Below are 15,121 nucleotides of genomic sequence, written 5' to 3'. Positions count from 1 at the left end.
TGGAAGAGTGGTTAGACCTGCAGCCCAGCTGCCAACTCCACTTCAGAGCTGTCAGCCTATTGTTCTGTTTGGGCTTGGTACAGCTTGTGCGACTTATCTATGGCCGATAGGATGAGTGGCATTCAGAGAGAATTTGAAGTCCACACCGCAAAAGCATAGTCAGTAATGAGGTCCCTCACCATGAACATCTTTGGCAAACCAACACCCTGATAAATAGAGAGGTGAAGCTGAGGATATATTGGTGGTCAGTATTTGGACCTATGGGACTGAAATATAGCCTCTCACTGTCAAGATTGAGAAGAAGTTGGACAACATTTAGATGAAGCATCTCTGATTGAAAACATCAATTCACATCAAATGACAAGATCCGTTTTCTAACTAAATAGGTCCCACTCTCAAATGGCTGTCCAACACTCTCAAAGGTGCTATGGTTATCTGCTCCGAATGCCTACCAACTTCCTTGTGAGAACCATCTTTGACTTTGACCAAGTAAAAGCAGGATGGAAAAGACCCCTTTCCCCTCAAAGATCTAAAAACACAATGGTTGGACAGTATTGATAGAGACCAGCCATCCTATCCTATAACACACCAGGTTTGGTTCAGGGCAGAACACTGTGGAGGCATATAACATATTCAATGGTCTCTAAACTGTCCAAGAGGCAGCATGAGAAGTAACCATAGCCATTACACAGCTGACCCTAAAGAGGATTCCCTTAAGATTCCAGTTCCACAGCTGCAGAACCATTCTGAAGCATAGAACTTCTGTTTTGCCTCTAAATATGAACAAGAATAAGACTGAGTTTGTCATAGTTATGTTTGCATAACCTAAAAAACGTTTTTCCTTAAACAAGAGTGTGACATACCTGGGCTATAGTCCAGACTAATGAGTAGCTGTGTCACCCCTACCCTGTAACCTGGGGTGCCCTTTACAATGCCTTGCTGCTGTAGCGTCCAACCTGAACTGTTCACAAACAGCCTGCAGCATGTAAATCCATATGTTTGTGTGCTGCAGCCAGCCAGCCACACCTTGGTTCTTACCAGTCTTGGTTATGCTTCAGGGTAATCCCAATCCTGGATCTTCCCCCAGAAATGTATGTCCTGTAGTGCCCAGCCCTCTTCTGGACAGTACAAATATATTAAGTCCAATTATTCCTTTAGAGGCATAATATGCCAGCTCATTATTTTAAATAGTTATCCAGACACTTCACCTTACACACACTGGATTAGATAAAACAAGTTTATTAACTACAAAGAGAGATTTTATGTGAGTACAAGTAATGAGGCATAAACAAATAGTTACAAGAAAAATAAAGATGAAAATGCTTCCTGGTGCCTAATTTAACAAACTATATGAGATTCAAAGCAAAATTTTCTCACCACATGCTTTCAGCAGTCTTACTGACCAAACTCTTTGTCAGTACCCCTCCCCCAGAGTCCAACAGCTGCTTCGTTTGTCTTTTCAGATGCCAAGAATGCCATAGGCAGGGAGAGCGAAAGAGTGGTGTTTTGGGGTGTTTGCCCCTGCTTTTTATAGTTTCAGTCCCCATCCTGAAAAACATTTCCAGCTAGCAGCAAGGTGACAGGCAGTCTGTTTGGAAGGAAACACCTTCATGTTTCTTTGCTAAAGATGTAGGTGGTTTTTTGCCTCTGCCCCCTTTCCTGCCAACGAATGCCCGCTTAGCAGGTAATGGTCCACCAGCCTTGTTTACACCTGACTTAGGCATCAGTTTGCCCTTTGTCTCTGAGGAACCATTTTGGCCACTCCCCAGACTTACTTGGAAAACATACTTTTAGTCATGATTTTAGTTCATGTTGATAACTTCACATATAATGCTGCTAATTGCATTTTGCCATATTATTGATCAGCAAATTGAATTTTTTTAAATACTTCCCCAGCATAAGTTGTAAAAACATTACAGTAGTGCATAGGATGTGAACACAGGGGTATATTCTACACAAAAAGAATAAACTGAGTGAAAATCTTGGAGTGATTTCTGGAAAAGAAGGGGTTTCTGTACAAATCTCCCATTGTAATCCACCAAGTGTCCTGCTCATTTAGGGAATTTAAGCGTGATGATGATATGGGTACATTGTTAAGGTCTGAGTCAAGAGTTTTGACTTATGGTATGAAGCCAAAAATGAGTCCTAATTTCAGATGCTTAGATTACAAGATAATTCCTGTTGAAGGCTAAATCCATTTAATCTGTGGACTCTTGTGTGATCCACACAGAGAGCAACTGTATTTTTATTTTTTAAAAATGAAACTATATGTAAATATATAACCAGTTTTGGAAGTTACAGGGGGAAGGAGGGAGAGAAGTGAATTTGTGCAGTTTTAGTGATTTTTATTGAAACTCACTCTTGCGTCAATATTTGGACTTTGCTGATTTTTTCCTTTAATCGGTTAATCTTGGCTAAGTAAATATTTATTGAAGATTACTTTTAAAAATGTTTTCAAGATGATTTATGGCTGTCAGTGTTTGTTTGTTTTCTTATTTGATGCCTTCATGTTGTTTAGCAGTAAACAGAAGCTACCTTTAAAAGGCAAGGCAAGCTAATTGTATTCCCTGCATGCATAAGGCTGATACATTCTCTTTATCAAGAGTAAATAAAAACCCTTCCATTCAAAGAGTAATGCAGTATAGAATAGAAACTGGAAATAATGAGGAGTGGATATGAATTCATGAGGAAAATATACTTTTCAAACTGCTTTTTAGCAGATTGTTTTATGCCATCATGGGAATGTGCTGTTCTCTTGGGGTTATAAATGATTCAAGTAATGTTGTTATATCTATTGTATAAATTTACAAATATAAAATACAATATTTTATTGATGCCCCCTTTCCTCAGCCAAAACTAGCTGTGGCTTGATTTCATGCTACTAATTTAAAATCTTTTGAACGGCTGTACAGGTACTGTTCATTGAGCACAAATTGTTAAAGGTGTTTGTCTTAATGAGAACAAACATATTCTCAACAGATTTCCCTACATTGTAGCAGAAGACTGATAGTTGGCTTGGAGGTTTCTTTTCAGTGAGTTAGGAAGTTTTTCAAATCTAAATTCATCTGAGTGGAGCTGTCATTCTATCTTTTTTCATCAGAATAAGAACTGACAGGATATATTACATTTAATCTTCCACATTTCCAAGCGTTCAGTTCAGTACAACTGAGTGGGGGAAAGAAATATGCCAGCAGTATCCCTTAAAGCATCATGAAAATTAATTTGTAGAATGGAATTCTGTGTCAAAAAGAACAGCTAATTGTACAAGTCATTTTGCTCAACTAATGGGTATCTTTAATGACCAAAAGAGAGCTAGCTGTATCTTCAAAGGCTGAAATGAGCGTGAAGTGAGCAAGCAAAACTCTGCCTGCACGTTTATACAGTTTTTAACAGGAATGTTCAAAGATATCTGTTGGGCAGTTTTAGTCACAGTGCTTCTCGTTTTAATTGTATGCTAATATATGCTGTGTAGAGGTGATAATACATCTGAGAAATCCTTTTTTAGTACGTGAGTCTGTATCCAGGGTACTGCAATACCCTCCTTCCTCCCCCGCCCCTAAAAAGGTCAGGGTTATTTACAAGAATGATGTATTCAGATCAGTCCTGGACAAAGCTTTTCACCTCATATCATTTAGCCTTATTTGGAGTTTTGGCCCAAAATTGAACCTCAAAACTCAGCATGCCTCCATGTGCCACTATCCCCACCATGCCCCATTCCCCAAAAGAAGTAGTCTAGCTTCCTAGTGAGGTAACAGGCAGTGATGCACCAGCAGTGTTTCTGGGGAAAGGTGTTTTGGTCCTACTGGTATAAGATCAAGGCACAAATAAGGTAACCCACTCCACTTCCCTTAAGATTTTTATTTTGGGATTTGAGGTGAGCCTATCTTGTCGGCCTCCTTGAAAAAAGGTAAGGAAGAAGAGTTAAGATTACCAACATCTCTCACATACAGGCCCCATCATATCAAAGGATCTGGACTTCAGAGAACTTCTGAAGCTTCTTTCCAAAGGACTAGAGGGGTAGCCGTGTTACTCTGGATCTGTAAAACAGCAAAGAGTCCTGTGGCACCTTATAGACTAACAGACGTATTGGAGCATGAGCTTTCGTGGGTGAATACCCACTTCGTCGGATGCATGATATGTATTCACCCACGAAAGCTCATGCTCCGATACGTCTGTTAGTCTATAAGGTGCCACAGGACTCTTTGCTGCCTTTCCAAAGGACGAATATACTGAATTGCTCAAAAAGAATAATACTAATCTCGTTGCTCTGGACCTCCGACAGGCTTACAAGCGCATATGTTCACATCCCGTTCTGTTCATATCTATATGTTTATGGAATGCACAGTTCACAGTATTGTTTTTCAGAGTGTCCTTGTTGCAATATACTACATGTCTACAGTCTTGAAGGTACACAATGGGTGCTCTGAATAAATGTCTTTTTTCCTTTTTGCTAATAGGTAAATATTAACTGAACTAGAGTTGTTTGCCATTTTATGTGTTGTGGACACATGGACAGGCCAGTATTACCCTACCTAATGGTTTAAAAATGTGAGGAGCTCTTAATTTAAGAGAAACGCATTGTACATGTTCACCTCTATCTTGATTATTGATGAGAGAGTACACATTGCCACCAGGGATATGGCATCTCTAAGGTTCCTTATTCATTATTTCCAATACATTAAAGCTCAGACAGACTAAAGCACACACAGCTTTATCCTTTGCTTGTATGGCCATCTGAGGTTAACCTATATGGAATCAAATTTCTTCATGGCAAAAGAAGCAGACATCAAGGTTTCTCAGAACCAAATACTTTTGATTGTGGATGTATCACAGTTGACGTGTAGGAGCTTTCTTGGTAAGCTTTCACACCCAGGAACATGATTCTTTGAGGAATCTAGGATGCATTTCAATCTCTTATAAAGAGTGTGCTTAATTCTTTGGAGATACTCAAAAATTTGATGTGCAGTCTAGCAGTATTAATCCAAACAGACAAAACAAATAGTTGGCTATTACATGAAAGAGGAACATGGTCAACCCTCTTGTGGGGTGCATCGGGTTTCCAAAATTGTATGGAGGGCTAGTTAGGGGAGGCTGTGACCCCCACACACACTTCTTTCCCCCAGACCGCCCCCCCGAGCTGAGGCTGCAGGGGATGGGGAATAACGGAGGAGGGGCCAGGGGCTAGCCTCCCGGGCCAGGAGCTCAGAGGCCAGGCAGGAGGGTCCTGCAGGCTGGATGTGGCCCACGGGCTGTTGTTTGCCCACCTCTGGTCTAGTGTTTGAGTGTTAAACTGAACTACATCATCAAAATCTCATGAGTTTTTGGACAAAAATGGGAAAAATCTGATCTTTCAAAGTTTCCATAATCTTTCTTTAAACTGTACCTGAATAAGATTAGGAAAACAGGCCTCTTTCACTTTAAGAACAGAAGTAGAAGTGAAGGTGCAGGCTTGCAGTTCCCTCTCTTCAGCAATTTTAAAGGGGAGGGAATAGGATCATCCTATTGGGGCTTATTTCTAATTAGTTTAGACTAAAAATTTACAGTTTTATTGTATTTGATAATGTCCTGTAGTGTTGCTAGTGTTCATTATTTTGTAAGGTCTCCAATCTTAATTCAGATTTATCTCATTTCCAGTTTTTTTGTTTGCTATTTTTATCTATGACTATTGCTCTGTATTTCCTATAAGGCACAAGCTAATATAGCAGCATTTCATTTATTTTTGCCTCCTCATTAATATGTTTGCTTTTCAGTTTGGATTTCAGTTTTACAAAAAGATAGACCCAAAACTTACCTGGAAATTTTGCCTTAGTAATATTTTATTGCTGGTATTTAAATGATAGAGAAAAGACTTTTCCTTCATGACTAGGGAAGGAAGGAAATTAACTTTTTCAATTGGTCCTTAAACTTTGATTTGTTAGTTGTGCAGAAAGTAGGAATAATAAATTTACAGTAGCTCAGGTTTACAGTATCAAGGTTTATGGTATAGAATAGTGGTCACAAGACCAAATGTTTGTGATCTAGTTCTGTTTGTTAGATAATAGGTGTTTTACCTTTTGTCTAGAACTGATAAAAGCTTCAAAAACCTTAAGCTGCCTATTTTCCATTGTTATAGGCAAGTAAATAATCGTGTTCATGTATTTTCCCTGTCCACACTTACAGGGGTCACAAGCGCAAACTGGATGAAGATGATGCTGCCAGTGAATCCAGTAAAGAGTCCAGCAACGAGGATGAGGAGGGGAGCAGTTCAGAGGCAGATGAAATGGCAGCAGCACTTGAAGCTGAATTGAATGACTTCATGTGACATTCATATGAGAGGGGATTTACTGCTTGTAACAGATCTAATTTCAAATGAGCCCCTTATGTCAGTACTCAAGGTTTTTCCAAAATGTGTGTGTATATTTTGCAAAGCAACACAAGAGGTGACACATTATTTTACAAAATCAGAAATAGATGTTTTTAAGCTGTTTTACTAAAGGAAAATATACTTTTTTAAAAGGAAAAGTATTAAGGGGGACTTGGTGTACTATGCCAAAGAAGTGTTATGAGCTCTGCAGAACTTTCATATACTAGGACAGTAGTACAAAGATTTATGATTTAACATACAGTAACTTTTTTATATATCTGAAGGTATGGTTTTGGGTAACTGGCTTCAAAGGAAAGAAGGCCACAAAGAGGGTGGAATTGCTTGAATAAAGCAGCAGGAACCTGATGATCTGGTCTTACCTTTTTCCGCAATTAAATACTATCCAATATAAAAATTTTTAAAATAAAAAAGAGCAATTTATATTTGTATAGAAACTGAGAATGTAATATGCAAGCTTTGTGAACTCTGCACTTGACCTACCTGTCACTGGCTTCTAAGATAATACAAAATGACTGAATTTCATGCTCTTAAGTTACTTTGTGAACTAGCTGGGTTCTTTAGGGAGACCACTTAGATTTTTAACTTTGCTTCTCTGTAACCTGGAATTTTAGCACAGCATACTGTGTGATCCTGTACTGCCATAAGGAGCTTATTCACCCATTTGTGTTGTTCTTGGAAGGAATGCGTGCTGCTTCATTCTAGATAGGGTTTTATTTCTTTGAGAGATCTGATGTAAAGTTTTTGTATATTCTATTTCATATTTGACCCACAAAACAGATTTTCTTTCATTTAATAAAAATCCATTTTGTAAATTCTGTTTTCATTTCATGGGTTGCAAAAATCAATGACTATACTTCACCTGCTTCCATCACACAAGAAACTACACACCTTTGCATTATTCTCCTGTGAAAATTGTGAATATCATGTGAAGCAACGGCAAAACTTTGGTTTTTTAATAGATACTCAAATGTCCAAGTTCACAGTGTGCCCTTGTTATCTGAGCTACATAGAACAGTTACAAAATAATTTGGCCAGAAGATCTGTATTTTGATTATCTAAAAAGAGCATTGTTTTTATTACTTTTCAAATATTTTCAGTATTTTATAAGATGAATAAATATTGTATAAAATGACAAGTCATGGAAAAGATTCAGATAATATAAATATTTACTGCCATTAAAATATAGAAGGCCCAGGCATGTTGAATAGTATTTGCAGAGCAGAGAGAGAGCTAAAATGCTACGGCTAATTTTTTCTGATGTCAGATGAAACACATTTCTTGCCATGCAAAATTATAGGATTTTTAAACACACGGTGGGTCATTGGTGGGAATTGTGTTAGTATGAAATAACATTGATTCTTTTATTCAGTTTTAGGTCCCCTATGCTATTGGGTTTCAGACTGAGAAGTGTATTGATATTTATCAGACTAGTAAATCAAACCAGTACTGACTTCTCGTGTATAAAAGGCTGGCTTGGGTTTCGGTCTCTAAATTTTTAAATACTGAGTATGTAACTGAACTGATATATTAGGTCATTGTGAAGGGAGAGTTATGCCAATTAGTTATACACATTGTATTGATTTAGCATCAGCTCCAGAGCACATTGCCAGTTTGTTCTTATGGATTAAGCATCACTGAGATTGCTTAAGAGCTTGCTGTACTGTTGTTGCTACAGCATGGGACTGAAATCTCTATTACTATGCATTGTTCTACCGTGCTTCTACAGCAAAGGTAACTTCATTGAAGGGACAGAAGAGGTAGGAAAGTGGCACTGGAAAAGATCTACTAAGGACCTAGGCATTACAGTGAACGAGAAGCTGGATATGAGTCAGCAGTGTCCCTTGTTGCCAAGAAAGCCAACGGCACATTGGGCTGTATTAGTAGGAGCATTGCCAGCAGATGGAGGGAAGTGATTATTCCCTTCTATTCGGAACTGGTGAGGCCACATGGAGTATTGTCTAGTTTTGGTCCCCCCACTAGAGAAGGGATGTGAACAAATTGGAGAAAGTCCTTGGAGGGCAACAAAAATGATTAGGGGGCTGGGGAACATGACTTACGAGGAGAGGCTGAGAGAACTGGGGTTAGTCTGCAGAAAAGAAGAGTGAGGGAGAATTTGATAGTCTTCAACTACTTGAAGGGGGATTCCAAAGAGGATGGAGCTCGGCTGTTCTCAGTAGTATCACGTGACAGAACAAGGAGCAATGGTCTCAAGTTGCAGTGGGGGGAGGTCTAGGTTGGATGTTAGGAAACACTATTTCACTAGGAGGATAGTGAAGCACTGGAATGGGTTACCTCAGGAAGTGGTGGAATCTCCATCATTAGAGGTTTTTAAGGCTGGGCTTGACAAAGCCCTGGCTGGGATGATTTAATTGGTGTTGGTCCTGCTTTGAGCAGGTGATTGGACTAGATGACCTCCTGAGGTCTCTTCCAACCTTAATATTCTATGATTCTACTTGAAACAGTTCAAGGCTATTGTTTTAAAAAAAAAAAAAAAAAAAATTCCTTCCCCCAGTCTTTTTTTTTTTTTTTTTTTTTTTTTTAATTAAAGAAGCTGACTCCCTGCATTTTGGTAGCAACATTTCCTTCAGATTAGGAACCTCCACTCTTGATTTCCATCCTTTTTCTGAACTAAGTAATATATCTGGGAAATATTTCTCCATCTTACCACCACCATATATTGAATTTGTATATGATCCCTTAGAGCAGAGAGTCTCAATCTTTTTCATTCTGCAGACAACTGTTGGAGAGGAAATGAGAACCTTTCATAGACTTCTCCTTCCAGTCAGCCCCATTTCCCTGTTGCTTGATTTTCAGAATGTTTGTCTGCAGACCTCTAGTGGCCTTAGAACTCTTCACGAGCAAATATTGATAAAGGACATGAGGCTAATTGCCAAAATACAATCTAAATCCTTACCATTCCAGTAAAGCTGAAATTTAGCAAAACACGTCTTTTTTTCCATAAAATAATTAAGAAAATGTCTCCTTTATAGAACATCACAATTCAGGCTGACCCCAGACAGAGTAGCCACTGTCTTAGTGATGAGCTAATGTGTAACGAGGGAATTGAGAACATTGATATAGCAGCTTTGGATAGGAAATAGATTAATGAAAATAGACTCTGAAGGAAGAGATCATTAGGTGCTCCAATCAAGCCCACTGTAGCTTTTACCTTTTGAGCCATGCCAGTACCTATTATTTGGGGGAGCACATCAGAGATTAAGTTGGATAGAACCATTTGCGGGATTGTAAGTTCTATTTGCTTTACATTTCCAAGCAAGATGCAAGGACAGTATTTCTAGTGGGGAGCACCAAAATTATTTTTCTTAACCAGGAGTTTGTGGAAAACGTTTGATTCATTAGTAACTTCTGACCATTTAAAATAACCTCATTCTGAGAAATGGACAATGATACAATCCTCTATACAACCCAAGCCTAAAATGTTCTATCCACGGAAATGCTCTCTGAGAACAGTGAATGCTACTCCAAGTCAGACTGTAGAAGGGCATCTAGAAATACTTACTAATTAATTTGTCAGCAAAATGGGAAGTCAAATAGTTGTCAAAAAGTTTTATGCAACATTCATTGTGCAACCTGTTCAGATACTAGATGAGGATCTTTTGTGATTAAGCAAAAGTTCATCTTTTTAGAATATATCTCTTGTATCTTTATGCCATAAATAAATTAGTTACCTTCTTAAGGATGGAATGTCAGCTTTACCACCGAATAGCCTCTCAAGTTCAGCACGTGCCATTAACTCAATGCTGTTGGGGTTTTGAGATTAGTTTGAGGACTCTCAGGCATCACACATCTAAACTTCAACTAGATGAATCTCAAAGGATAATCACTCTTGCTCTTTTTTGGTTGTAATGTAGAGTGCTGTTCTAGAGTCAACTCTGAATGTGAAGTGATGGTGTAAAGACCTAGTGAACAGCAGTCAGGTTATTTTTGTGATACAATTTTTAAAATATCCTATGAATGTCCTATGTATTTTATGGGTTTTTGCTAAATGTCTGTCAAATAGCATTGAAGCAATGTTATGTCATGTTGGTGAAAACTTTTACATGGCTGCTGAGTTCCACTCTAAGGTAGCTGCATTTCAGTTGTGGGTGGAGTGATTCCTGTAGATGTAAAGTTTGAAAAGCTCTTTGGGATGAAATGAAAGATGCTATACAGAAATGAAAGATGTATTTTCTCTTCCCCTTTCTTATTTTATTTATGATCACCACTTTTGGGTTAACCAGCAGTGAGTGTCTAAGCAAATATCTTTCAGATGACCAAGCTTCAGTCAGGCCCAAGATCATAGGGAGTCCCATGCAAACATTAAAGTGGGAGCCTTCATCAAATAGTGAAACCTGAACCTATGTTAAAATCAGCTTCCATTGTAGGGAACAGGGTTTGGAAGAGCCTAGAGCTAGCACTGAAAAACTTACTCATACCAAGTACATGCCTAGACCCCAATGCTCGGAAAGTCATAGAACACAGCTGAAGTCAAAGCCAGACAGTTTCTTCAAATTAAGAAAAGACTAAGTATTTCACAGAATATTTTGTTCTTTAACATAATGCATTCAAATAGCTATAATACAATAATAGCATACATTTTTTTCAGGACCTGGGGTTACCACTGGGTTTTCAGAACATACCAATCTATTGCCTATCTCTAAGAAATCCGAGAAATTCATCTTGCTTTTTGTCTTAAAGCAGAATCTCACGGTCATTCGGAGAGCTGTTTCTTGTAGGCCAGCCACCAAATTTCTTTTGTGATAGTAACTGAAATTTCAAGAGAAATAAAATGTCCTAGCTAAACTGGTGGTACGAAGGCACTAGATGTATGAAGCAGTCATTTGCTACCACTAACTTCTGCCTTTTTTTTCCCCCCAAGATACAAGAAGTATCCTACACAGGTTACAAATGTGCTTTATGAAATGGCTTCTAAAATTCCTATAAAAATGACCTATATGCCTTGGCTTACTGTTCCAAATGTAATTTCACATCCATAGCCAATCTTTGTTTAAGGAAAACAAGCTATCTGCTTGACCTGTTTCTGTGCATTAGATCCTCAACAATAACCTGCTGCCAGGAAGGTATTCTTAGTGCTAATGTAAAAAGCAGAATCTCACTTAGATTATCTGAGTTAAACTGACCATGCAGTGCTGCTTTGACTAACGGTACTAGGCATGGAAATGGCCACAGAATGAGGATACAGTACATGCTGCTCCATTAAGCTCTCAATTTGACCTAAGTCACTTCTCTAACCGTCCAGAGACCGCTTTCTCGTGTTCTAACAACTTTGCCAGAAACAGAAAAGAGAAGAGCAATTCTGTTCATTGTAAGATCTGTAGCTGTACTCAAGTTTTCCTCCTTTTTTCAAGCAGTGCTTAATAAAAAACATTCTTATTTTTAATAGAACTGTGACATGCCTTCACATTTCTATGTGTAGACACCTCATGATGCCTGTGATATAATGAAGATGATATCAAGTGATACCCAGGCATTCTCCCATTCAGGAGTCGCTGCAAGGGTTCTTAGTCAATGGTAGGAGACTGAGCTGAAAGGCTCTAACTATACAAATACTTCTGCTAGCAGGTTTTGTGCATAGATGGCGTAGTCCCGGCAACTCTCCAAGTGTTACATGGTAACAAACTGCAGATGAAAAAATCTCAAGTTTCTCAAACTATTTATCCAATAACAAAAATTATATTAATATTTATGAAGCAGTTAAAGTATGCAAATGTTAACTTTTATTTTTATAAAATATCTGAAATAGAAATACTAAAAAGTTGATTTTTTTAATGTAGAAATAGTCACTTGTAGCTAAACCAGGTAAACAGGTGAAATAAAAATGTAAAGTATATTGTATTTAATTGCTGTCTGGTATTTCAGTGACAAAACCTGAATGCAATAACATACGTTTGCACAGTTTCTTGCACACACAAAGTGCATGATTTCAATTCCCCTGCCCACTCTGTATAGTCTCCTATATCCTGTCTTCCTTATTTGCCAAGTCAGTTCCATTCTCCACCTGTTGGATCACTTCACAGCTTATCTGGCCCTGGTCCCTTGGGCTTATCCCATTCTTTGCCTCTAGCCATGCTGTACACACTCCTGTCACATAAGGGAACTTTCTTCTGTCAGTCTTATTCTCCTTTCTCTGTTGATCACATTTACCATACACTTTAACGAACCTTTCTTCGTACTACTCACCTCTATTATTATCGATTCAGATGCACATTGGGCTCCCTTTCAACTGCAGCCTATAAGGTCATGTTAGCTTATGCTAGTTGAAAATGTGCTGAAGTGTAAGTAGGGAACAGGCCTTTAGGCCTAAAGTTTAAACCTCACATTAGCTAAAGCTAAGGATTTTAGCATGGGTGACTAAGAGATATTAATAGAAATACCACAGGGCATAACTTTGGGTCATGTAGGAAACACGTTTTTGTGTTAACTGGTTTTAGCAGGTCTTGTAGGGAAATGTTTGGATGTTTTGGAATATCGGTAACTGCAGAATTTGCATTGATGCAAATGGTAATTAGAATGAGTTTTGATATTAATGGACAATAAAGAAGTAGAAGATATTGGGTTTTAGACTATGGTAGATTAAATGTGGTAGTGGAAATGTAGATATGGCTTAATTAAGGGATGTTATATAATTGCTTATTAAAAGGGTAGTTCACTAACTTTGGAGTAGTGTGCTCATCCACCATCCAGGTACCATTAGAGGCAGAATTATATACCCATTCTCATCCAGGCACTGATCACGCCAGAATGCACCAGTTCGTCTTGGAATGTGCGTTTAAATGCAGTGTGTGGATATACTGTAATGCCCGTTTGCTTTAACTATTTTATTTTAAATAAAGTCTTTAATTCCTTTACTCATTGTGTCATTCACAGCCCTCCACTAAATTGAATGATCTGTAACTGCCCCAGAGGCTTAAACCTTAGAGAGTTCGGTTTGTTCTATTTCTTATCTTTATATGATTAACTGGAAAAACATAAATTAAAGTTACAGGTTGGTGACCACAGCAGGACTGTGGGGCACCTGTTGAGTGATATGGGGGTTCACTGAGGAGTGAGACAGTCCAGAAAGCGCCAGAGAGCAAACTTGCGCTTCTCATAGAATCATTGATCTGTTCTGCAATCAGCTGTAAAGTGTTTTGAAACAGATGGTGGGTTTGTTTTGCAAACAGAGCACTGCTTATGAATCCACAGTGCCTTCTCTTCGCTAGCAGCTGCAATAAACACATTTGTAGTGTTATGTAGGGGGAAATATTTTTTAGGTATGTCATTTAATTTTTTTTGTTGGTACTGGAGGCTGTAGAAACCCAGTACTAGCACAAGGGCATAAATCCAAGACCGTCTGGGTACCCTGAGATATCAACAAGCATCTGACGGTTGGGTCCAGCATCCTCCCACAGTCCCAAAGGCTGTAGTGACTGGCCAGAGACATTCGCCGGGGACTGCCAGGTGGTAGCATACCCAAAAGAGAGGAGTGACTGTGCACCTACCTTAGATTCTGGTAGTGAAGAGGAGTGTGGGAGGTGAATGGGCATCTACCTCCACCTGTACTGATTCTGGTCCAGAGAGAGACCACAGACCTTCAGAAGAGTATTTGAAAGCTGACCATGCACCTATTCTTGTTTCAAGTAACCAAAAGGAATGAACATAGCCTCCACCCTATATTGATTCTGGTCCAAAGAGGGGCCAAAGATTCAAATAAGGATATTGGGGAAACTGAGTCAGGTTGCTAATATATAAACGTTGATATGAGTTAATATTTACACTGTTCGCTATACTGAGTGAGGAACACCTCCTCAGAATCTAGTGGTACAGAAGCCCTAGGAAAGGGCACTTAGAGATTTTAAAGTTTTACCTTTCCAGTCATGGGGGGATGAAGAGGGGTGGACATCCTGATGATCTGGCTGGTCTGCTACATTCCTTTTGGGTTTGTATATTTCTTGAGTACAAAGCTAATGATAAGCAGCTTAAGAGCTGAAAGTTAAAGAGAGTAGCAATGGATTGTTGCATACAATGCATTAAAAATAAAATTTAGACAATTTAGGTAGAGAAACATGAATTAGCTGTAATAGAGAATAAAGATATTACAGACCAGGCAAAGTGCCACGTACAAGCACTGGTCAATCTTACTTCTAGGGGGTGTCATGATTTTGAACAGGCTCGGATTAGAAACTGGCATCTTAGAAGGGTTGCCCTCCACTTCCAGATCGATGCCCAGCTATAGAAGGAAAAGGCTATGGAGTAGTAAGTTTGAGGAATTTTGGGATCATGCTCAAGAATTTGAGATTTGTAATACAGCTACACAGAGTGAGATGGCCGAACTTTATGCTGTTTTATGTGAAGGGAATCGGGATTTTAGAACAGACCCTTTGATGTTTGGGGACATGAAGGCTGATATTCAGCTTCCCAGGGAGGTTTTTCTCTAATAGCAAATATGCCTCTGGAGAGACTAGACCTGTGTCTCTGGTTTCATCAGGACAGGAGCATAGTGGAATACTAAAAAGATCCAGAGCTCAAAAACTGAGAAAGCAATCAGTCTCTGACACAGCCGTTCAAACCATGATAGTCCAGCTTGGTATAAGAGCTTTGGTTTTGTTGAAGGAGTAGCAGGAATCTCTGATACACCTTCCTCTTACATCTTGAGATTCTAGACACTGCCAAAAAAAGGATGTTGGAAACTATTACTGTTTGTGAGTAAGCACAGGCAATACTGACATTATCTAACCCTCTTTATGCAGAATTAGA

General features: G+C 38.8%; 1 protein-coding gene across 2 annotated transcripts in view; it reads left to right on the top strand.

The window, feature by feature from the left end:
- CTDP1 (CTD phosphatase subunit 1) overlaps nucleotides 1-7,176 on the top strand; it is a 186,646-nt gene extending 179,470 nt beyond the window's left edge. For both annotated transcript variants that reach the window (XM_050941802.1, XM_050941806.1), the window contains exon 13: nucleotides 6,160-7,176. In XM_050941802.1, the coding sequence (XP_050797759.1) occupies nucleotides 6,160-6,301 (142 nt within the window). In that variant the 3' untranslated portion in view covers nucleotides 6,302-7,176. The remainder of the gene's footprint in view (nucleotides 1-6,159) is intronic.
- Nucleotides 7,177-15,121: the final 7,945 nt, after the last annotated feature.

The sequence above is a fragment of the Gopherus flavomarginatus genome, chromosome 2 (assembly GCF_025201925.1).
Source record: "Gopherus flavomarginatus isolate rGopFla2 chromosome 2, rGopFla2.mat.asm, whole genome shotgun sequence".
NCBI lineage: Eukaryota > Metazoa > Chordata > Testudines > Testudinidae > Gopherus > Gopherus flavomarginatus.
This window is presented reverse-complemented; position numbering and strand designations above follow the sequence as displayed.